The sequence below is a fragment of the Malurus melanocephalus genome, unplaced genomic scaffold (genome assembly GCF_030028575.1).
Source record: "Malurus melanocephalus ecotype Western Australia unplaced genomic scaffold, MMel_1.1 scaffold_249, whole genome shotgun sequence".
NCBI classification, from domain to species: domain Eukaryota; kingdom Metazoa; phylum Chordata; class Aves; order Passeriformes; family Maluridae; genus Malurus; species Malurus melanocephalus.
This window is the reverse complement of record NW_026623481.1, coordinates 27,974-49,823: the sequence shown is the minus strand read 5'-3', so window position 1 is coordinate 49,823 and position 21,850 is coordinate 27,974. Positions and strand designations below refer to the sequence as shown.

Here is a 21,850-nt window from a genome sequence, read left to right as displayed (position 1 = left end):
GAAGACTTCTAGGTCTACTATGACTGTCAAAAAAATCAAGTTCTCCACATGCAAAAGAGACAACCAAAGAGCTGCAACCGTTATTTTATTTTTCAGTATATCTGGAAAAAAACCCCAAACACACTTATTTGAATTCCCTTCACTTGCTGAAGTGACAGTTCTAGAGATAAAATTTCCGTATGGATACCTATATAAATAATCCTCAAATAGAACAAGCAGAGAGTTTAGAACTTTCTTAGAAAGCACAAAACACGAGGCCAGGGGGCAGTGGGAGCAGAGATTTGTGGTTGGCCATCCCTTGCTGACAATCAAGTGGTCAGTGTAAGGCTGCTGAGTTGTGACATTTTGGTCACATGGATTGCTGCCTCTTCTCCAGGCACTTCTCAATATCATCCAACACTTGCACAGCTGCTTTTGGAATGCGAGTCCCTGGACCAAACACATTGGCAACTCCGGCTTCATACAGGAAGTCATAATCCTGTTGGAAAAGAGATTAAAGATCTATAGTTAACAGTGCAMCAGACATTGGTAAATGATTTACAACTGATGTTTGCTCTGTCCTGTATGCTGGGCCTGAAAAAACAAGTCCCAGAGAAAGGCAGAACAGCTTCAAGGAAATGGGAAAAGTGTGAAAGTTAGGAGGTAAAAAAGAAATACCAAAAAATATCCATGGGAAAGGTTTTATTTCTTTAGAGTCAAACTAATTCCAATTCTTTGAAAGTATTCAAAAGTCAATTGGATGTGACTCTGAATAATCTAATCTAAATTTGACCAAACTTCTAATTTTGAAACAACTCTAAACAAAGACTTGGAGCAGATGACTGCCAGTGGTCTCTTGCAGTCTAGAGTTAATCTAATTTTATGACTGTTCTGAATTTTCAAAAAGACTTGGAAAGCAGTTCTGTRTTCTCTCTTTCTTCTACACAGGATATATTATACCTTTACTAAGCACAGGGTAGTAGCATCTCATTAAGAAATACTGGACAGAGCACTAATTGTCTCCTAGAAAAATACTATGAGTTTTGCTTATTCAATTTAAATCTGTCATTCCTGAATACTTACTTAACAGTCCAGAAAAGGGAGAGGTGTGGAAAAAGGGAACAAGAGATTTATATGCAAAATCAATTTGAATCATTCGAAACAGAGGGTGACTCTAGAAGCGATACAGATGGGCAAATTGTGGATGAGCTAAGGAAAATGCAAAGATAAAAGCACAGATCTGATTGGAAAGAAATCCAACAAACTGTTCAAGAGTTTAGGAGAAAGCAGAGGGAATGAGAGGCAATGCTGGCCTGATGATGGGGAAGGTGAGGAGAGGCTGAACAGTGAGTGAGATTTGCAGACTGCAGGTGATGGRACCTGCCAGGGGCCTCTGTCACTGGCTGTGGCTCTTCCCAACTATTGCTGGTAGTCATAAAGTCTCTTAAAACAGGATCCAGCCTGGACCAGTGATATGCAAGGACTGGTGATGGGAAACAAAGAGCGTAAAGAACATCTCCCTGAGGCTCATCTTTTCACAACACAGCTGCTTTTTCCAGCCCACAAACACTCTCTGTTAAACTAGGGCATTATGTACAGAAAATCAGATCGGGGGACCCCACCTTGCAGACCTGTGCTGGCCTTGGTGATTGCACAGAGGAGCCTTCAGCACTCTGTCATTACAGAATAGAGGAAACAGCTACAACAGCWCAGACAGAGATAAATCAGTCTCTTAGCTTGATGGAAATGCTGCTGCCCCGTACCTGAGGGGGAATGACTCCTCCACACATGACCAGGATGTCGGGCCGGCCCARGGCGTTGAGCTCTTTGATGAGTTCAGGCACCAGGGTTTTGTGCCCTGCAGCGAGCGTGCTCACCCCGACACAGTGCACGTCGGCATCCACCGCCTGCTGCGCCACCTCCCGAGGGGTCTGTGTGCAAACAGAGTGTGGGACAGGGCACAGCCCCAGCCTGGAGGCTGGGCATGCATTCCAGGGAGAAGGGATGTATCTGGAATGCTCTGGGGGCTGCTCAGTCCTACCTGGAAGAGGGGACCTATGTCCACRTCGAAGCCGATGTCTGCGAATCCGGTAGCGATGACTTTGGCTCCTCTGTCGTGGCCATCCTGACCCATCTTGGCAACCAGGATACGAGGCCTGCGGCCCTCACGGTCCATGAACTTGTCAACCCTGGTTGAAAACACACATTCTATCAGTGTGAGTCACTGAGAATCACTGGAAGTATTTCCACTCTTGCTGCAAGTGTGGCATAATTTCTGTACATCAAATAAAAACATGTTCTAAGTCATGGCTTGCACACTATGTTAATATTCATGTTATTACTAAGTCACTTCTTGTATTTATCAGTCTCAACAATAAAATATTCCTCTTTTGAGAWAAAACTCCCTATTCTTCTGCTTTTTAAACATATAAAATACTGAATTCTCTGAGGGTTTGATGAGCTGAATTACAAATCACTAAAACACAATTTTTAGTTTTTAAGAATACTTATGACTGATTATTTCAAAGGCACTCGCACACAGATGGGTCCTGCACATCACACTGCATCAACATTMCACTGGGCACAGATTTGTCCATGGAAGGATTATTGCATCTCCTAGTCTGAGAACGCATTCCACTGTTTCCCTTTTTTTGGATAGTGGCAGTTCATATTTCAGTGTTTTGATGTGACTGTGCAACCACAGCCTCTGATATTAAATCTGTCATTTTACTGCTCATTATTCAACTACCACAAGGATCTGTCTGGACTCGATGATCTTAGTTGTCCTTTCCAACCGAAATGATTCTGTGATTCTAGAAAAGGGAGCTACATCTTGGTTTTCAAGGGATTAGTTCCGTTCACTTTTGCTAAAAGCATAATTAAAAATACTTAAATATTTAAARTAAAAGAAAGGTAGTGACATTCCCCAGCACAATTACTTTCAAGTCAACCTAATCATCATCACTTGGAAGTCATCAGTAATTCCCTTTCAAGAGAGCCTGAACTCTTTAAGGGGTAAACTTCAACACAGAAGGGAGYGATGATTTTTTTTTTGTGCTATGTCACCTCCCACTGCAACAATTCAGGCTCTTTACCCCTGAGGGCAGCAGTGAAGGCAGAAGCTGACAAAAGGCACAAATGGGCAACTGTTTTCACACATACCAGCATCTTTCGGATGCTTTGTCCAGCAGGATATGAGTAACACCCAAAGACTGGAAGTTATGCATGAATATCCAGAGAGATTTGAGCAACAGTTTTAGCAACAGTAAGAGTGAAATTGCAGGAACAATTTATGGGTAGATTGAAGTGAGGTTTTGTAGTATGAACTGCTGAAAAAAAAATTAGAGATGACTGTTGCACAGCCTTTAAAAGAAGCAACCAATGYACAGGGATTTCAGGCAATGTTTCTCAGTTTCTTAATCCTGTGGCCGCTTAGGYTATTTGAACAAAACCCTCAAACCATAATATACCCTCAGTGAATTTTGTTTGCAAGCAAATATAACTTCCATRTAAAGATATATATGTAAGTTATATATAAATATATAAACTTATGAGTTATATAAAATATATATATATATATAAAATATGAATATAACTTCAGTTTTGGTTATTGTCGTACTGCACTTAATGCTTGTCATTCTAYATCCTTACTTACAAGCACAAGAATGCCTTTGCAGGTCATTGTGTTACCCCAGGGATGTCACCCAGGTTTGGGAAATGCTTTTTTAGGGCACAGTCAGTAGCACATGTACCTCCTGGATTAAATGTCAGGCTTTTACAGTTTGGCTACAGTTTGGAAGAGTTCTCACCTCTTGATGGCATGCAGGATTTCATCACTCTCGCCGAACTCCTGGCGATAGGCCCCGCTCACCATGCGGTCGCTGGCTTTGTGCTCCCCAAACACCTTCTTCATGGCATCTGTTATCTCCCCCACAGTGCACCTGAGACACAGACAAAAAACATTCYTTTAGTCAGGAGGCTGAAATGAAAACAGAACACAGACATTGCTGCACTGGCCCCACCATTTGCCTTGCTGTAGGACAAATTCATTTTACATTCGTTTCCCTTTCAGTGCTGCAACTCTGAACATCTGACTCACCCCACTGATAGAGTGCAAAAGTACTTTTAAGAAAATACTTTACTGCTGATGTGAGAATTGATTTACAACTGGAAAGGCATTGGGGACYACTGAGTGACAAAATGCTTGAGAAAATTCGATTTTTGGAATGCTGATATTTTTTTTTTTTTTTGACTCAGACTGGATGATTTTGCATTTGGACTCAAACTAAAATACAAAATATAAATTAAGAGGGGACAAAAAAAAGGAAGAAGAGATTGAAGCCTAACATTTTAACTGGAATCTGTTTGCCTTTCCCTTGATGCTTTTATTTTAGTGTTTATTCTTCTCTACTCCTGACATAGCTCCTTTATCCATTGAGATGCAGAATCTGGGAAGTTTATTTACATGCAAGTTACAAGTTTTGTTTGCTATTGGACACACTGTGCACATCTGAAATAACACACTGCCCATATTTGAAATAATACACATTTTCTTGCTGTAGCACAAGAAGCAAACTAGGTTGTGCTGTCTTCTTGTACAACCATCAGAAACAACAGCCTCTATCCCAAAGCAATTAAAAATTTTGAGCTGAATAAAACTTGCTGCGAACTTTGTCAAAGGAAAGACATAAAAATACTATTCTTCTAAAACATTCTTAAAGTGTGCTTACAAATACAGAGACCAAAGCAACTACTTAAGCTAATGTTAAGCACATTTCAAACCCCAGGAATTAATATTTTTTCCTGCCATATTACATTTTTCTCTACAACTCCCYGAAAAGAGGGTGGAGCCAGGTRGGGGTTGATCTCTTCTCCCASATAACAAGTGACAGGACAAAAGGAAATTGCCTTAAGTTGCACCAGRGGAGGTTTAGGCTGGATATCAGGAAWAATTTCTTTACTGAAAGAGCTGTCAGGCACTAGGACARGCTGCCCAGGGCAGTRGTGGAAYCACCACCCCTGGAGGGATTTAAAAGATGTGTATAAGTGACTCTCAGGGACCTGGGTTAGTGGTAGGTTGGCAGTGCTGTGGTAGTGGTTAAACTCAATTATMCCAGAGGAATTTTCCAATCTTAATAATTCTGTTATTTACCTATAAACTACTCTGAGGCAAAATTAATTTAAGCATTCTGTAAAGCTTTTCTATAAAATGCTCAGGAAAGAGTGGACAAGATGCACCTTGCTGTCCAATACCTCTAGAAGGAGATRGCCAAATGAGCTGTACTCAGTTTTCCTTCTGCTGTGTGAAGTTTCAGCAGCTACTGATTCCTACCATGTGCAATCTGGCACACACATCCCCAGATTGGGGCATGGATCCAGAAAATGGATTTCTGCTGCATTCACTGAATCCTTCACTRGATTCCAGAGAGATGTTTTACTTCCTGTGACCCCCACAACTAATTTGCTCTTTTGCTGGCTTAAATTTTTGATACTCAGCATATTTGGTTACAAACTTAAACTACATGAAGTAATCCMTTTGTGATCACATGGGCAAGATCTGCACAACTCAGACGTCTGAAGTGTCCTCTTATCTCTGGTATCACTTTTCAGCCTGCTTTGCCTGAAGAGGAACACACATTTTTAACCCATGTTATTGATGCTGTCTTGGCCATTTTTGCCATTTCCCCTCCCCTGGCTTTCTGGAATTCTGTTTTACCCACTGCTACTCACTGGTATTATCAAGTTATGATTTTCTGGGCATCTAAATAATCTTATTATTTCTCTCAGTAATTACTAACAAAGAATGAAAAGTAAACTGRGTAAGTGCATCAGGTAAGGTGACTTTCCAAGGTTAAAAAAGCAAGTTTGCAGCAGCCTCAAAAATACTCACTCCTTCTCAGAGTGCCAGATACCACAGACTGCAGCCCAAAATAAATACACCCCATGCACAAATACTGAGGGCTTATGCCTGGCACTGTGGTGAAGGCCTATGGCAGCATAAAACACATCTTTTCTTCTAGAGAAAACTAAGTTTAGRTAAATCTTTCTCTTCCTCTTTTGCAGAAGCAGTATATGAGYAYACTTCAGCATTAAATAAAGCCCAGMATGTGTAGRTAAGAGTTGYGGTGTGCTTTTCTGTTCTTTCTATGTAAAAGTGTGAATGAAATTCAGGGTCACAAATAAAAAATAAATGAGGTATAACMTGGTGGCTKGGATGAAGTTGTTTTTGTGTGCTGYACAAAAATGAAATACRCTTCTTTCTTTTATAGACACTGTTTCTGAAATCCCTGTGTTTTGAAAATTGTGTCTCAAATCTCTGCAACCCTTTAAATCTGAAGTTCCGAAGTAATAATAAGAGTTTTGCTTTTAAACTACTCATGAATGCTTGAGATCAATGAACATCAAGCCAATTGATTTCTATAGGTTTTGGACTGTATAAAGTTCGGAGAAAAATCTAGTAAAATTTATGTGTGTACGGAATATTCTCTGTGGCACATCCTGGCAGAAAATAAAGAAATGCCTGATCCTCTCACACTTCAAATATAGTGTTGGAGTTTTTTTCTTTATTTTCTTCCTGATTTTCAGTGACAAATGTGTTAATTTAAAAATCTTTTCCTATGTTGWCCCCAACAGGAAGGCTCCCTGACAAGTTCCCAGAGCTCACAATCCTCCTTTAAACGCTCTGTATCAGATACCACAAACAGTTCCTTTCTGTGGTCACATCATATGTATAGTTAGGAGCAGAATTAAATTTTGGAACTTAAAAAGTGTGTGTACTTTTACAGTTAATATAAGCAAGGTCACCAAGGAGAGAAATGAGGAGTTAACTGATCAATTTTGGCACAGAAGATATGAACCCCTTGTAAATCCAACATTACCCTCCCGTGACCTTCCCAGTTCAAAGACAAATGTAGACRTACTGCTGAAGATTCCTGACAGGCTCTCTGTGGGGAAAAAATGTATTTACAATACAGTTATTAAGTGTTTTAGGAATGGGAATGACGGACTTTGAGACATGACAGTAAAAACAGGTCAGCATCCCATTGAAGAGTGAATTTGGTTTGCTCATATTTGGGGTATTTACTTAATTAAGGAATAAACAGACAGTATCTATTCTAGGGACTGATGCTGACCTTGAAGCAGGAAAGGAAAGAGCTTCAAAAGCACCATGGGGGAAAAAAAGTAACTGTTCCTCTGGACTCTGAAGGTGTCTTACTGCTCAAGAACATCTTTTACATCTTTCTCTGACTAAACAAACTGATTTCTCCTTCAATCAAAAAATGTTTTCACACCAAACTGTGATGCAAGGAAAGATGGAGCAACAGAGCATGATAAGACTGTGAATATCCATTTTCACATCTCAGACAAGCTTCTTGACCCATGAAACAGCTGGGTGACAGAAAAACCCAGTTACATCCTGAAATTGGTGAGAATATGAGTTGCAAACAGCAGAATGTGTATGAACAGTCTAATTTCATATGAGGTTTTTTACTATCTGTTATGCTCCTCATCAGAAATCAAAGCATTGCCTTAAGAAGCTGTAAAATGTAATAACAGAGTATCATACAATGTGCAACAGTAGCCATCATTGACTTCCACCTTTAAAGAAAAAGCCCAAAACTCCAACCTCATGGACACCACAYCCAAGAACAGTGAAAAGGTGAAAATAAACCATGGATTTTAAAGCAAGAATTGGCTGTTCACCCCCCATACCCAGTACCTGGCACGAGCTGCTTCCACTGCCAGAGCAAGCAGGTTGCCTTCGCCGGTGGCAGCGCACTGTGTGAGAGCAGCCAGGCTCTGCTGGGCTGCTGCTTGGTCTCTACTGGCCTTCACCTAAAGTGCAGGAGAGAGACATTGAGTTCAAACCACAGAGTGAAATGGAAAGTGTGGAACATGGTCTAATTTCAAATGTTAATTCTGGAGTTTTGGGATTGTCAGTACACATTCAATATTTCAGTAAGAATAAACTTTAAGAAGTCAGTCTCAGACCTTAAAATATGTACAAGTCCATAACTTAACTCTAAACCAATTTTATCTATATTTTACTGGTTACGAAAGTAGATGTTGAATTCTGGTTCTRTAACCCTCAGCAGCACTTGACAAGAGGCACCAAACAAACAGTTTCAGTGATTAAGCAATGTTAGAGGCTTTTGGAGCAAAACATTGCTTAGCTGGTTTCTATCTTATTTCAGGACATGTAATGCTCCCAGTTTTCAAGGGTTGGACATACATACATATACACTCTAGTGACTCTAGTTTTTACACTAAAGACCAGAACGGACTCTCAGAAATTTGGGGTCAAACTTCTGGCAAGCTGCCTTAACTCAAGCTCTGTCTGCAATTACAAGAAGCTTTATTTTTAAGAACTTTGTTCCCACCTTGTTGATTTTCTCTATCTGCTTGGCACGGACTGTAGAGTTATCAATGGCCAGAACTTCCACTGTCTCCTCTTTCTCCAGCTGGTGCTTGTTCACTCCAACAATTACTTCAGACCCTATTTCCAGTGGAAACACCACAAACTCAAAACACATTTGCAAACTACTGTGAAAAGACACAGTGTTAACAGGACAAGGAGGTTTTGAGCATCATAATGCAGTGCTTTGCTTTATAACCATACRCATTTCAAATATGTAAAAATTGCTCTTATAGAAAGGATTTTCCAGACTTTATGGTGAGAGTTGAATGGATGCATGAACCTTTAACTCAGTGAATGCTGCACCAGAAAAAAAAAAAAGAAATAGAAAAATATTTATCTTACAAACTGRTTTAGCAGTGAGTTCCTAATATACATTGGCTATTTTTCTCTTTCTAAGCTTACATAAATYAATGTTATAGCATTAAGCAGAAGTGCTGGTCACCTGCAGTGCTCTGCATTTACATTTCTAATTTAACAGATAAATAAGAAAGTGAAGTTCCCAGCTAGAACTACTCCATGTGAATAAAAATTAATTTATCATATTGGAACACTATACTTAAGTTTTCAGTCAGTATCGATTTATCAAATATTTTTATTTGCAGTGCCTGATAACATTAATATACTCTTTGAAGAAACACGAAGTAATTTACTTTGGGAGAGAAAACACAGAGCTTCACTGACTATTCTTGATTAGTCTTAACTAAGACCTGCTTCAAATTTATCCTCCGTACAAAGAGGTCCATATAACTTCTTTCATGTTTGAGTTTTCCCTAGTTTCTGTTCCTGGATTACTACTGGAATGCAGATTACAAAAAGCGGAATAGCGTTTTAAGCACACATGTATAAGTATCTCCACAAATACTTAAGTCTATGAGTACATACATATAAATACAGCAAACAAGGAGCTGTAACATCCWCTGATATCATCTGACCATTCAGGAAAAACAGGCAGTTCTCCAAAAAACCTAGGAATTTGGCCAGCTATGGTGAGTATCGCCCTCTGGTGGCATTTCTGCTTCTAAACTCAGGAATTACAGTTTAACGCTCCAATCAGAAATCAAGTGATTCACTACTGCAGGCTCCAAGCACGCCTTTAAACTGGTGTTTCTACTGCTTTGTCTAATTTCATCTTAAACATGTCAAGGAAGACTTTTCACACTGTGCTGTATTTTGTACATGCTGTCTCTTTCCAGGAGCTTTCACTGACATAAAACTATCACCATTTATTTTATTATTCACACTCTGCTACTCCTAAACGGAGAAATAAAAAACCACAATGAACACGTGTGTAAAAAMCCTTTATACTGAAGTATTCTATTGGCAATTTTCCCTTCTTTCATCTCCCTGCACCTACCAGAGTCAATCCTGGCTTGTCTCCGGGCTGCACACTCTTCAATGCGAAGTTTGGGGATCCCCTCAGCAACAGCTTTGGCCATTCCACCCATTTCTTCTATCTCCTCAATGAGCTGAGAAATGAARAGGCTTGAGAAGATGAGTAGTAGCTAGGTTTAAAAATGAGCTTTGTACTTGTGCTACTACCTAAATTTTTATTAAACCTTTTTTATACAATCCTGTGCTCTGAACTGTATTTYTGTAAGGTTTGTTTACAAAGAAATCATTGATGCATAAGTGTAAAATAATTCCTTGTTGAGAAGTTACCAAATTATCAAACAGTCCCTTAGAAGACATTTCTCAAAACTCCTAGTCCCTAAAATTTTCCCAGAGAAGGTTTTGCAAACTGACCTTTAAAGCAGCTTCATAGACATCGTTGGTGAGGCACTCCATGAGGTAAGATCCCCCCCAGGGATCTGCCACTTTGGGAATTCCTGATTCCTCCTGGATTATGATCTGTGTGTTCCGGGCAATGCGAGCRCTCTTCACTGTGGGCAGCCCCAAGGCTTCATCATAGGAATTTGTGTGCAAAGACTGAGTCCCTCCAAACACAGCAGCCATGGCTTCGATGGTGGTGCGGATGACATTGTTGAAGGGATCCTGGAAAGAAAATGGGAGCTCTGAAGCTCAGTGGGTCTGCCATGGGGTGAGGCAGGTTAGTCACACACACACTACTTCAAGGAAACAAATACAAGATTCCCCACTGAAAAACTGCAATCAGAGCAAAAGCTGAAAACAATACAAATCAAACTGATTTATCATTTTCTGATATCTTAACAAAGAGATTAATCCGTTAAGGAAGACAACTTTACCAGTGTGTGAGTAAACTGGTCAYAATAAGAAATCACAGCCTAATTTGTATTTAGTGGTGTTTCAAAGAACTCAGTGAATCCAAATCAGAGAGGATGGAATAGGTAGATGCAATGTCCTCCAGCCTCAGAAACCAGAACTCTTGGAGCAGTGAACAGCATATGTATCAGTCAAATTACTGGTCAAGATGTGTTTTGGAGCTAAATGTGCTTAAACATTTTCATTAATAACAGCATCACATAAAGTAACTACAGAAAACTGTGATTTGGATAGGTAGGAATCTAAAACAATTTGTGAGTAGATAGATACCTATCTAAAGGCATGCTAAGGGAAAATGTATTTGGCTTTTGAAACATTTAAGGAGAAGATACTGGACACTGAGGAAGTACATTAAGATAAACAACAATGCTTAAACACAGAGAAAGAGGATTTAGCCAGAAATATATTTACACTGGGCATTGGAAGACAGTTGAATATAGTTTTGGCAACAGTAATATTTTGACACTTGCACAATATTTTTAACTGGAGGACCCACAAAGGTCACTGTTCGGAAAATTCCATTGTTTTATTTTACTGTGTTGTTGTAATGTAAGTGAACATTATATTTACTGAGAAAAAAAAAGACTAAAACCAAGGCACAGAAGTCAAAYAACAATGACTGCAATCACAACCTAAAAATAACTCCTACTGCCTGCCTTTAATTGAGAAGCAGGGCTTGGAATCAGAGCTCTGGAACCCAGCTCTGACCTCCCCTGGGAAACTATATGCACTCCAATGATTTATTTTCTTGCTACAATGTAACTGAACAGGAAGAGCAGAGATTGCACCCAGTTTCAAAGGAGAAATGAGCTGTAACCATTGCTTCCCTCTTCAGCAGTGAGTATCAGGGGCATGAATGACACCTTYGGCTGCTGAAATGAATTCTCAAGCCAGTAATCCAGAGAAAAAAGAGCCTCTACTTGCTGCCTCAGCTGCATTTTTAATGGATAACACACAGAACAAATCCAAAAAGGAGCTTTATCCTTTGAGTACTGAATTAACATAAAGGTGTATCCTGTGCCAGTACATGCATTTGTCAGACTGACAGGACAGCTGCTGCACCTTTGTATCACCAGCAGTTCCCTTTCAAGACCACAAGAACACCTTTAAGTGAGGAAGCTGATGTGAGAGTACAATTTCTAACCTGTTCAGTGAGTGACCATCCTGAAGTTTGACAATGAGCTCTCAGCAAAAGAGATTTGGGATCCTTGGGTTTAAACATTTTCTCAATCAAGTGAGCCCACAGCCGCCTCCCAGCTCTCATCTTTGCTATTTCCATATAGAAGTTCATGCCAATTCCCCAGAAGAAAGAGAGCCTGTAATAAGAGCACATGAACAGAATATACCATTAAACCATTCCAATAACTCGGGATCAGTAATGGAGAAGCCCTACAGCAAGGTGTCTGATTAATGTACTTTCACAGATATTGGGGATGTTCCTACTGCTTATATGTGTAAAAATACTGAATTTAACATTAAACTCTACAGAGGTTTTATCAAAAGTGAGTTTTATATTTGCAAACTTCTTGAGCTCACCTTGGTGCAAATTCATCAATAGTGAGGCCAGCTTTAAGCCCAGTTCTGCAGTACTCCAAGCCATCTGCTATGGTATAAGCTAATTCCAGGATGGCATCAGCTCCTGCCTCTTGCATGTGATACCCACTGATGGAAATGGAATTAAATTTTGGCATATACTGGAAAAAAAAAAAAAAAGAGAAAAGAGGGTAAAACAGCAGAAGAAAAACAGAAGGAGGGATTGAATAATTCACAAATAATCTACTCATAGAATCACAGAATGGTTTGGGTTGGAAGGGAGTTAAAGGTCATCTAGGTTCAACTTCCTGCCATGGGCAGCAATACCTTCCACTATCCCAGGCTGCTCCAAGCCCCATCCAGCCTGGTCTGGAACATTCCCAAGGATGGGGCAGCCACAGCCTCTCTGGGTAACCTGTGCCAGTGCCTTATCACCTTCAAAAAGAAGAATTTCTTCCTAACATCTAATTTAAAGCTCTCCTCTTTTAGTTTGAAACTGTTCCCCCTTGTCCTGTCACTATCTGCCAGTGTAAAAAGTTGCTCCCAATCTCTTTTATAAACCCTCCTTAGGTACTGAAAGGCTGCAGTGAAGTCTCCCTGGAGCTTTTTCTTCCCCACGCTGAACACCTCCAGCTCTCTCAGGCTGTCTCCAGAGCAGAGGTGCTCCAGCTCATTCTCTGAATTCCTTGTAGACTGCACATACAACTCATCTCCACAAAGTGGTGCGTGCAGATCTAGTCTGATCTTCAACTTCAAAGTTATATTTAAGTGATGTTGGATCTTAACTTCTGCTGGTCCTTTCCACAACCACATTACTATTCTCTATGACAAGTCTATACATCTTYTCTCTGTTCTCCAAATAGTTAACTCAACCTAATAATAGAAGTAATACATTTAAATAATGAATACCTTTGAGGTGTACTGGAAGATGTCAGCAATGACCCKCATGGATGGTTCTGGGGGGAAAATGTAGGTATTTCTGACCATGAACTCCTTCAGGATATCATTTTGGATTGTCCCTGTCAGCTTGGCCTGAGGCACTCCCTGCTCTTCTCCAGTTACAATGAATGTAGCCAGCACAGGAATGACTGCCCCGTTCATTGTCATGGAAACGGACATTTTCTCCAAAGGAATTCCATCAAAAAGGATTTTGGTGTCTTCCACTGTGTCGATGGCAACTCCAGCCATTCCTACATCTCCTCGAACTCGGGGATTGTCTGAATCATAACCACGGTGGGTGGCCAAATCAAAAGCAACAGATAATCCCTGCTGGCCGGCTACATGAAGAAGAAAGAAAAAAAACCCAAAAAACAACAAAGAGATAGTCAGAAGTGTTAAACAGACTTGCATTAGGATGAGATCTATATTTATTAACTTTATTTTACATGATTCAGACTTGGATGGCAAACTAATTTTTGATGTTAAACACTGTTCTGTCCCCAAACCTGTCCAAGGTCTAGTAATCTTAAAACTTTAAATGAAAAAGCTTTTAACTAAGGAAAAAAAAAAAAAAAAAAGTAGTCTTTACTGTGCTTAAAAATTGCTGAATAAGAGTCAATCCACAAATTATAAACATGCATAGACAGGCAACATAAGAGCGTATACACAGAAACTCAGCTCAGCTTAGCTGGGAACAGAAGTGTCATAAACTCTGTCACATTACCTCCTCTTTATCACAAATTAAACACTCACAGACTGTTCCCTGGCTCTACTGACACACGTTGTTATTTGTAAATCTGCAGTAAGAGAAAATTATTTGCATAAAACAGGGAACAGAAGAGCCAGAGCTCTTGTAGCTGCAACCTGAAAGCAGAACCCAAAATTCTGCTGACCCCAGGCATTCACCCTCTGACCAGYGGTGTGCTACCAGCTAACCCCAGTTACCACTTCTGCTTCAGCTCCACAATCTCAGCTGCTTGGACCCTGGGATGGAGCCAAATCATATCTACATATTAAGGTGCAAAAACTGAAACCAGCATTTAGCACATTCATTTTCCATAGCAAAATGAAGCAAAGGCAGTTCCAGMAGTGATCCAATTTCCCAGTAATAAAGACTGTGCCAGTGGGAAGATCTTATAGGAAACCCAGATTCACAGAGCAGAATAATCACRTTTGCCATGTAACTGACTGAATTAATGTTCTCCATTGCTTCACAAGGCAGTGCTGTGTCCCAGACCAGCTGCCCTACCTTTGATGTTGTCCTTGTAGAACTTGTTGCTCTCCTCCACCGTGCTGAACCCAGCATACTGGCGGATGGTCCAYGGCCTGTACGTGTACATGGTGGGGTAGGGCCCTCGAGTGAAAGGCTTCACCCCTGGCAGCTCCTCGGGGAAGTCCTCTGTGTCCCTTTTGGAGTATAAAGGCTTGATGTCGATCCCTTCTGGGGTGTGCCATATTAAATCCTTTGGATTCTTGCCTTTCAGCTGCTTCTGAGCCAGGGCAGCCCACTCGGGGTGCAGCGGCTGCCTGTGCAGGGATCGCCAGGCCAGGAGTGTGCAGCGGCACGGCCGCAGCCGCAGGACAGCATCCCCAGCCCTCAGCATGGCTCTCCTCCCGGTGTGGGGCAAGCTGGACAAAACAAAAACATGCATTTTGCATTATCATAGGTATCTGACAYAGGAGAAGTGAGGATGGAGAGGTCAAGCAGTTTTTTAAAACCAAAACAATCATTCAGGAGAAAAACRAAGTGTGTTTATTCATTTACTGATTTGACAGACAGCCTTTCCTCTTGCTTTTCAACCACAAACAGAGTTCAGGAAAACATTTTCCACTAGCCRAGGAAAACATTCCCACAACTTATCTACATCCACATCTGAGATGTGTAACTTATTTCAGTCCTGCAGAATCATCATCATTAATCAGTCACTGAAAAGCCAGAGTAAGGCATGAAGATGGCATGCCCAGCCACMCTCTCACCCTCACATCTCCCTCATCTACAAATTCCTTAATGTCAAAGAGAGATGCTTTTCCAAGGATRGGGCAGCKACAGCTTCTCTGGGCAATCTGTGCCAGTGCYTCACCACCCTCACAGGGAAGAATTTCTTCCCAGCATCCGACATCAAAGAGGCATTCTGCAGGAAGTGGGCTGTCAGAGAATTGCTGATATATTGATACACTTTGGAAAAGGTGGGATGGAAAACAGAGAAAGGCTGAAAAAGAAAGGAAAAAACAAATATGGTATGTGAGAACACAGAGATTAAACAAGCTGCAGATCTTGTCCCACCATGCATGAGAGTGATGGGGGGATAACTTGAACCTTCCTTGTGAGGGTGAGAGGCCCTGGCACAGGTTGCCCAGAGAAGCTGTGGCTGCCCCATCCCTGGAAGTRTTCAARGCCAGGTYGGACGAGGCTCAGAGCAACTTGGGRYAGTGGAAGGTGTCCCTGTCCATGGCAGGGGGTTGGAATGRGAYGGTCTTTAAGGTCCTTTCCAGCCCAAACCAGTCTGTGAGCTTGGTAATTCCWAAAAGCTGTAAGCTCATTTGCTTCTGCTCTCTATACCCTATCTTGCACATCCTAACAAAAACAAAATCTTTACAGCCTGGCTCCAAAGGTCAGTCACCTCCTCACTGCCTCATCTCTTTCACAACTCCCAAGAAACGTGCAATTCCCAGACACCTTTATGAGAAATTCTGCATGAAACTGGACATCAGCTGTATCACTGTTTGGTGCTGCAAACTCTCCAAACACGTGCTTTAATAATATATATGCTAAGTGTGATATGCCTATAACCTGATGACCACAGAGGAGCACCTGAGGAGTGCTCATTCCCTGCAGGGATGTGATGTTGCAGCCACGATGGAAGGTAACCTGCGCCCTCACCACTGCATGGGTCAAAGAATGGGTCAGGCTGGAAGGGACCACAGTGGATAATCCGGTCACACCTCCCTGTGCCATCCCAGAGCACAGGGCACRGGATTGTGTCCAGACAGYTCTGGAATAYCTCCAGYGAGGGAGACTCCACAGTGWCGGTCACTGCACAGGGAAGTTCTKYCTCATGTTCAGGTGGAACCTCCTGAGCATCAGTCCCTGCCCGTTCCTCCTGTGCCATTGCTGGGYCCCCAAAGCAGAGCCTGGTCCCTGCTCTGAGCCCTCCCTGCAGACAGGGACACACAGGGATKASGKCCCYYCTCAGTTGTCTCCTCTCGAGGCTGAACAGCCCCAGCTCCCTCAGCCTTTCTTATCAGGGAGATGCTCCAGTCCCTTCATCATCTTTGYCATCTCYTCTGGACCCACTCCAGGAGTTCCACGTCTCTCYYGTCCSRAKGAGCCCAGAACWGGACACAKCACTCCAGACGYGCYTCAGCAGGGCTGAGCAGAGGGGCAGGATCACATTCCTGCTGRCAATGCTCTYCCTAAYGCACGCARSGATTATTCCTGCCCCGGTGCYSGACGCGGTATTTACCCTCGTTCAGTTTGAGTCAGTTCTTTCCTATCCATCTGTCCATTTCCTTCCCCGCACGATTCCCCAGCCCCGCACCCCGAGGGAACCCCAGGGCCGCCCTGTCACCCGCTGTCCGCACCTCTCCCTCCTCAGCACCCACAGGCGGACACGAACGCTCCGCTCTCCGTCCCGGGACAGCGCCCGCCGCCACCGCCCGCCCCCAACACGCCCCTCCGGCGGCCAATGGGGACGGGGGGCCGGGCCGGGGGCTGGGATGGGGGATCAGGACAAGGACAGGGACCGGGCTCGGGGCTCCGGACATGGGCAGGGGCATGGAAAGGGATCGGGACCGGGACATGGATGGGGTCCCCTCCATTACCTGCCGCCGGCCCCTCCGTCAGCGCGCGGACACCGCGCACGCGCGCTGGGCGGGAGCGGCGTTGCGCGTGCGCCGCGGGGAGCGCGGGKTTGGTAACGTCCCGGCGGGCTGAGGCGGGACAGGCGGCAGCGTTGGGAAAAGGGAGGCAGCGCCGGGAAGGTGAGGCTTGGGGCTGGATGARCCGGGAGGAGACGAAGGGTTTTGTGGAGGTGTCATCCGCGATGCTGCCCGGCAGCGGCGGGGGAGCTGGCGTTTGGGGATGTGAGGGGTGTGGGTGGGAAGGACTACATCTCCCAGCGTGCACTGCGATGGAGGAGTGAATGTTAGGCGGCGGCGGGGAGCGATGCATGCCGGGAGTTGTAGTTGGTGCTTTATTTACGGTCCGCTGCGAAAGCTGTCCTACAACATCCGTAGTTATGGAGGAGGAGAGACGCAGGACTTATTTACCTGGTTTATGGCTTATTTATCTGGTTTAGGGCTCACTTACCTGCTATGGATCTTATTTACTTGGCATATGGTTTATTCACCTCTTGTAGGCCTCACTTACAAGCCGGGGTTCATTTGTCTGGTGTCAATTGCGAGAGTTGCCTGCTGGGAATTGACAGGACCTGAGTGAGGGAAAAAGTGGCCTGAAAGGATGAGGGAAAAGCTGAATATATCTAAATGTGCTGTTTTAGGGCAGAGAAGGGTGGTGGCGTTTGTGGCTACCCCCTTCTCTGTGACCGCTTTTCTTTCTGTCTCTGTAGTAAGAAAAGAAGCTGTAGGTTTAAGCTGCAGCAGGGAGCACTGTGCTTAGGTGCTAAGGTAAAAAGTTCTGCTAGTTGGATGACTGCACTGAACATTAGAAAGATAAATCATAGAGTCACAGGATGGTTTGGGTTGGAAGAGACCTTAAAGATCATCTATTTCCAACCCCCTGACATGGGCAGGGATATCTTCCAAATGGTCTTCTTAGTGGCCCTACATTTCCATAAATTTACAGGATTTAGGCTCTAGGTTAGCAAATATTTAAACATTTTGCCTCATTTAGGCTCATTTGGGGCTTATTGGGTTGAGCCCAATGTCCATAATTTTGCTTTTTAAAGTATGATTTGTACTGTGTGGGTTCTAATTGCTGGCTTTTAATTTTGTCTTTGTTTCCTCCTGTTCCTGTTGGTTTTCAGATAATGAAACCCCACCACGCATCTTCCAAGAAAATGGGGAAACCAGCTGGTGGGAAATCAGCAAAAAATCCTTTTAAATCACAAAATCAACAAGGACTTTCCAGCACAAAAAAGAAAGCAGATGAACAAGGAAGAAAACAAGGTCAAAAAAGACAGGTATTCATTATTTTGGATCAAAGTAGAAAGGTAACAAAAGGGGTGGGAGGGAAAGAGGTATTTTTAAATTGGGAATTTATTGAGAATAATTCATTAATTAAACATAGTCCTCTCGAGGTTAAAGGCCCAGTGGGAAGAGCTTCTTTGAGCAATAAAGCTTTTTTCTAYGGTCAGTGTCAAAGACTCCTGTCAGGCCCTGACACAGTGAGTTCATAGCAAGAGAGGAATGGTTGCACAGCAGAAGATGTTTCAAAATTGCMGCATTTGCTGTAAATTTTTCTCTTCAGCAGGTCCCTCAGACAGTCAGAAAGGAAGTTAAGGAACTGAAGGACTATTCCCCTCCAGGTAGGGTCCTGTTCTTTCCTGGTTTACACCTTTGACTCTAATCTCTCTGAATTGAGTCACAAAGCTGTCTATCCAGGTTTGACAARGTCATACCTTTCCCTTTTTTCTTTTGTGGTAACAGGAGAAGATGGTTCTTCAAAAAGGGTGAAGGTGTCCAGTGCTGCAGTTGGATCTTGGCAGCCTCTTTCAGAGAACAGTAGGCTGTTTCTGGAAAATGTTGTGGAATCAGTGTTACTGTAAGTGCCAAATATCCTGGTGGTTCTTCTTTGTTTCCACAAGGAATAAAGTAATGTAAAAAATCATAGTATTACTTGAACTGGAAGCCAGTGTATTTTTTTGATGTGTGCTCTGTGCTTTCAGGCTTTGTGATGGAATTCTGCCTTTATTTTCTTTCCAGATCAGTTTTATCCCAACAGAGGGAGAGAAAAGATGATGTTCAGAAGCACCTCAATGTACTGAAACAAAGGTAAAAAATAACAAATTTAAAAAAAAAAAAGAGGGAGGGATTTCTTTTACTCGCTTGTTTTGTACCATACTTTGGGGGCAAGCTRAAACTCTCTCTCTATAAAGCTATATATCATGTTTTATAAAAGCATTTTCAGGTTTTACTGAAATGATTGTTGTTTGGAAGCAGTTAAAAATGCTGTTAGGACTTAATTTGTGAAGCAGAAGGGTCAGAACTGGTAAAAATGTTAGGAAAATATTACTGAATGTCAGTTTATAGTCAGGGAGTGTARGGGCCAATGGAACATAAACCACACAGTCAGTGCAATAGCAAACTTGAGAATATTGGGATTTCTTGTTCCTGGTTCCTTCATCCAATTCCTACTCCACATGATTTTGGAAAACAATTCAAGACAGTTTTCTTTCTCTCTGCAGCCTTTTACTTCACTGGCATCAATTAAGTTTAAAACTAAACTGAGATTAGTTTTTTCCCCCAGAATTTTCTTTTTGCTTTGCAAAGAACTCCAAACAAGTCACTCTTTCCTTTTCCTACAATTAAAGGGTGCTGAAAAGTTTCAAGACTTTAAAGGTGCCTCCAGGAAAGCTTGGCAACCTGAAGAATATCCTGAGCCTTCAAACAGCAGAGAAACAAATGCTTGAGACAAATGAGGAATCTTTGGTACAGCTGCAGGTATGAAAAGCATGGAAGGGAAGACATTACCTTACCAGACTGCTGGCTGTGCCTGTGCTGTTGTGGAGTGTCCAGAGTTCATTGTTGTCACACACCTTTGATGCAAAACTGTGTCACTTTTTGGATGKTTTTTCAGTGACTCAGTGTGTTCTGTGGGAGAGACTCACCATCTCTCAAGTAAATTTTGTTCTGGTTTTGTGTCTGTTTTGTCTTAGGAAGAAATAACCAACGCAGAGCGATCAGCGGAGCGCATTGAGGAAAGCATACAGCAACTGCAGTACAAAATCCAGGTGCTCAAGAACCAGTTAGAGGAAGATGAAAAAGATGCCAGGAAGGTATTTCTCATAAATACTTCGTATTACTATAAGCTAGAAGAATGAGCAAACTTCCAGAGCTGTCCCAAACAGTTTCTCAGGGAGCGTCATTTAAAGAAGGCCTCATTTGCCTTTGGGAATGGATATTTTTAATCTTTCCAACTTCAATTACAGAATTAAGAAGTTTGGTTTCAGAAGTGGGATAATGACAGACAGGTTGTTTTCCTACTTGTGTGCCTGATATTTGGATTTTTTGATTGTTTTTTCTTTCTTTTCTTTCCTTTCTAGGTATTCCAGGAAAATGGCAGTGGAACGCTCCACCTCCCAGAACTCCCCAAGTGCAGTTTGCAGGCACCCATTTTGCAGGTGAGTGTGCAATATATATTTATATTTTCAGAGACACTTTGGTTATGAGGAGGAAGGCAACAAAATGTCCTTTTGTCACTTAACGTCTGCCAGAGGGGGCAATTCTGAAAATTTAGAAAATTTGAATGGGTTTTCATTTCCCTTTTTTCTTCGTCTTTTTATTGAGAACTATATGCTCATGTTTTAAAACCAGGACAAAACCCAAAAACCCTCCTCATCCCTGGAAGTGTTCAAGGCCAGATTGGATGGGGCTCTGAGCAACCTGATCTTGTGGCACCTTGTGGATGGCAGGGGGTTGGAACGAGATGGGCTTTAAGATCCCTTCCAATCCAAAACATTCTGGGRTTTTATGATTGAAAACATTACATGTCTTTTCCTAAAAACCCTGGCCTAGGGAACTTGTAATTTCTGAAATGTATCTATAACTTCTGTAGGGAAGACTCATTCTGTGACTAGGATTTTTTTTTATTTAAACTCTAGCTGGGCTGCATGAAAATGAAATTCCTGTTTCACTCAACAAAAACTGCTTTTTTATTTGTTGTCTGTCATTCTTTCCTTCTTTAGGAGGAAATTTTGAAGGTGAAGAATCAGAAGGGCCTTTTAAAGGATATGAATGCTATTCAACAGTCAGCTGACTTGAAGAACTTGCTAACCCTCATTGAAAAGACATATGAGAAGTTAGATTTGCTTTGAGAARCCAGAATATGTGGAGTCTCCATGCTGAGCTTGGAAACTGCTTTTTGTCTATTGGCCTTCCTGTAGTGCCTGCAGAATTTCTGTTAAAATATTTTCTATTAATATTAGTGTATAAATCTGTAGGTGCATTCTGGGACTCAAGCTGTTTCAGTCATCTATCAAGATTTTTGGGGTTTTTTTTGACCTGTGATGACTCCTAWTGATGATAAATCCTATTTTAAGGGAGGGAAATGGATCCTGGGTTATTTGGGTGTTTCTACCGAATACATCATTGTATTTGCACTTCTGTATCTATATCTGTAAATCACTGAAGCAATATGTCTTACCAAAGTAGCTTTTTTTTTGGGTGTTTAATCCTCTTTAAACCTGAAACAGTAAAAATAAGCTTATCTAATACTCAGTTTTAATCCCCTGTTCAGCTTTCATACTATTTCTTAATAAAAAAAAACCCTCAATTGCAGGAAATTGAATAACTTTTATCAAATGTACAGGATTTTTTTTTTTTTACATTTTCATTACTTAGTACTTTGTATTGTTTGACTTTTTTTTTTTTAATTTTCTCAGGTCAAATTGCTTGCTGGAAGACAGCAGTGCTCTTTACACTGACTTGCTACATCAACTCTTGTTCTGTTTATAAGCTGCTGGTACTCTTAATGAGGCAAGAGATAATTATTTCTGTTCTATGAGGGATTTAAACCTTCTCTGTAGTTAGAACCATGGAATATCTCAAGTTGGAAGGAAC

The 21,850-nt window shown here is 41.9% G+C and overlaps 2 protein-coding genes across 4 annotated transcripts; one reads left to right on the top strand and one right to left on the bottom strand.

The window, feature by feature from the left end:
* Positions 1-58: 58 nt before the first annotated feature.
* On the bottom strand, positions 59-16,924 carry MMUT (methylmalonyl-CoA mutase). The gene is given in 14 exon segments (XM_057375455.1): positions 59-478; positions 1,743-1,910; positions 2,021-2,168; positions 3,789-3,920; positions 7,700-7,815; positions 8,361-8,476; positions 9,753-9,864; positions 10,142-10,390; positions 11,784-11,955; positions 12,176-12,333; positions 13,082-13,449; positions 14,361-14,740; positions 16,694-16,719; positions 16,721-16,924. Coding segments are annotated over 14 exon segments (2,466 nt in total). The 5' UTR covers positions 16,913-16,924; the 3' UTR covers positions 59-349.
* Positions 16,925-16,949: 25 nt separating this feature from the next.
* CENPQ (centromere protein Q) lies at positions 16,950-21,633 on the top strand. 3 transcript variants are annotated; one of them, XM_057375460.1, is made up of 9 exons: positions 16,950-17,092; positions 18,097-18,252; positions 18,540-18,597; positions 18,719-18,833; positions 18,995-19,063; positions 19,603-19,732; positions 19,948-20,067; positions 20,335-20,412; positions 20,977-21,633. In XM_057375460.1, the coding sequence occupies exons 2-9, from the start codon at positions 18,100-18,102 to the stop codon at positions 21,103-21,105; spliced, it is 852 nt and encodes a 283-aa protein (XP_057231443.1). In that variant the 5' UTR covers positions 16,950-17,092; positions 18,097-18,099; the 3' UTR covers positions 21,106-21,633. The 3 variants fall into 3 exon arrangements, with proteins under 3 accessions (XP_057231443.1, XP_057231441.1, XP_057231440.1); XM_057375458.1 differs by lacking the exon at positions 16,950-17,092 and adding an exon at positions 17,357-17,737 and having other exon boundaries at positions 18,543-18,597; XM_057375457.1 differs by lacking the exon at positions 16,950-17,092 and adding an exon at positions 17,359-17,737.
* The last annotated feature ends 217 nt before the right edge of the window (positions 21,634-21,850 follow it).

Coding starts and splice junctions, on each gene's coding strand:
- CENPQ (XM_057375457.1), top strand. CDS start 17,597: ATGTGCTGTTTTAGGGCAGAGAAGGGTGGTGGCGTTTGTGGCTACCCC. Junction 17,738..18,096: donor CACTGTGCTTAGGTGCTAAG/GTAAAAAGTTCT, acceptor GTTGGTTTTCAG/ATAATGAAACCCCACCACGC. Junction 19,733..19,947: donor AATCTTTGGTACAGCTGCAG/GTATGAAAAGCA, acceptor GTTTTGTCTTAG/GAAGAAATAACCAACGCAGA.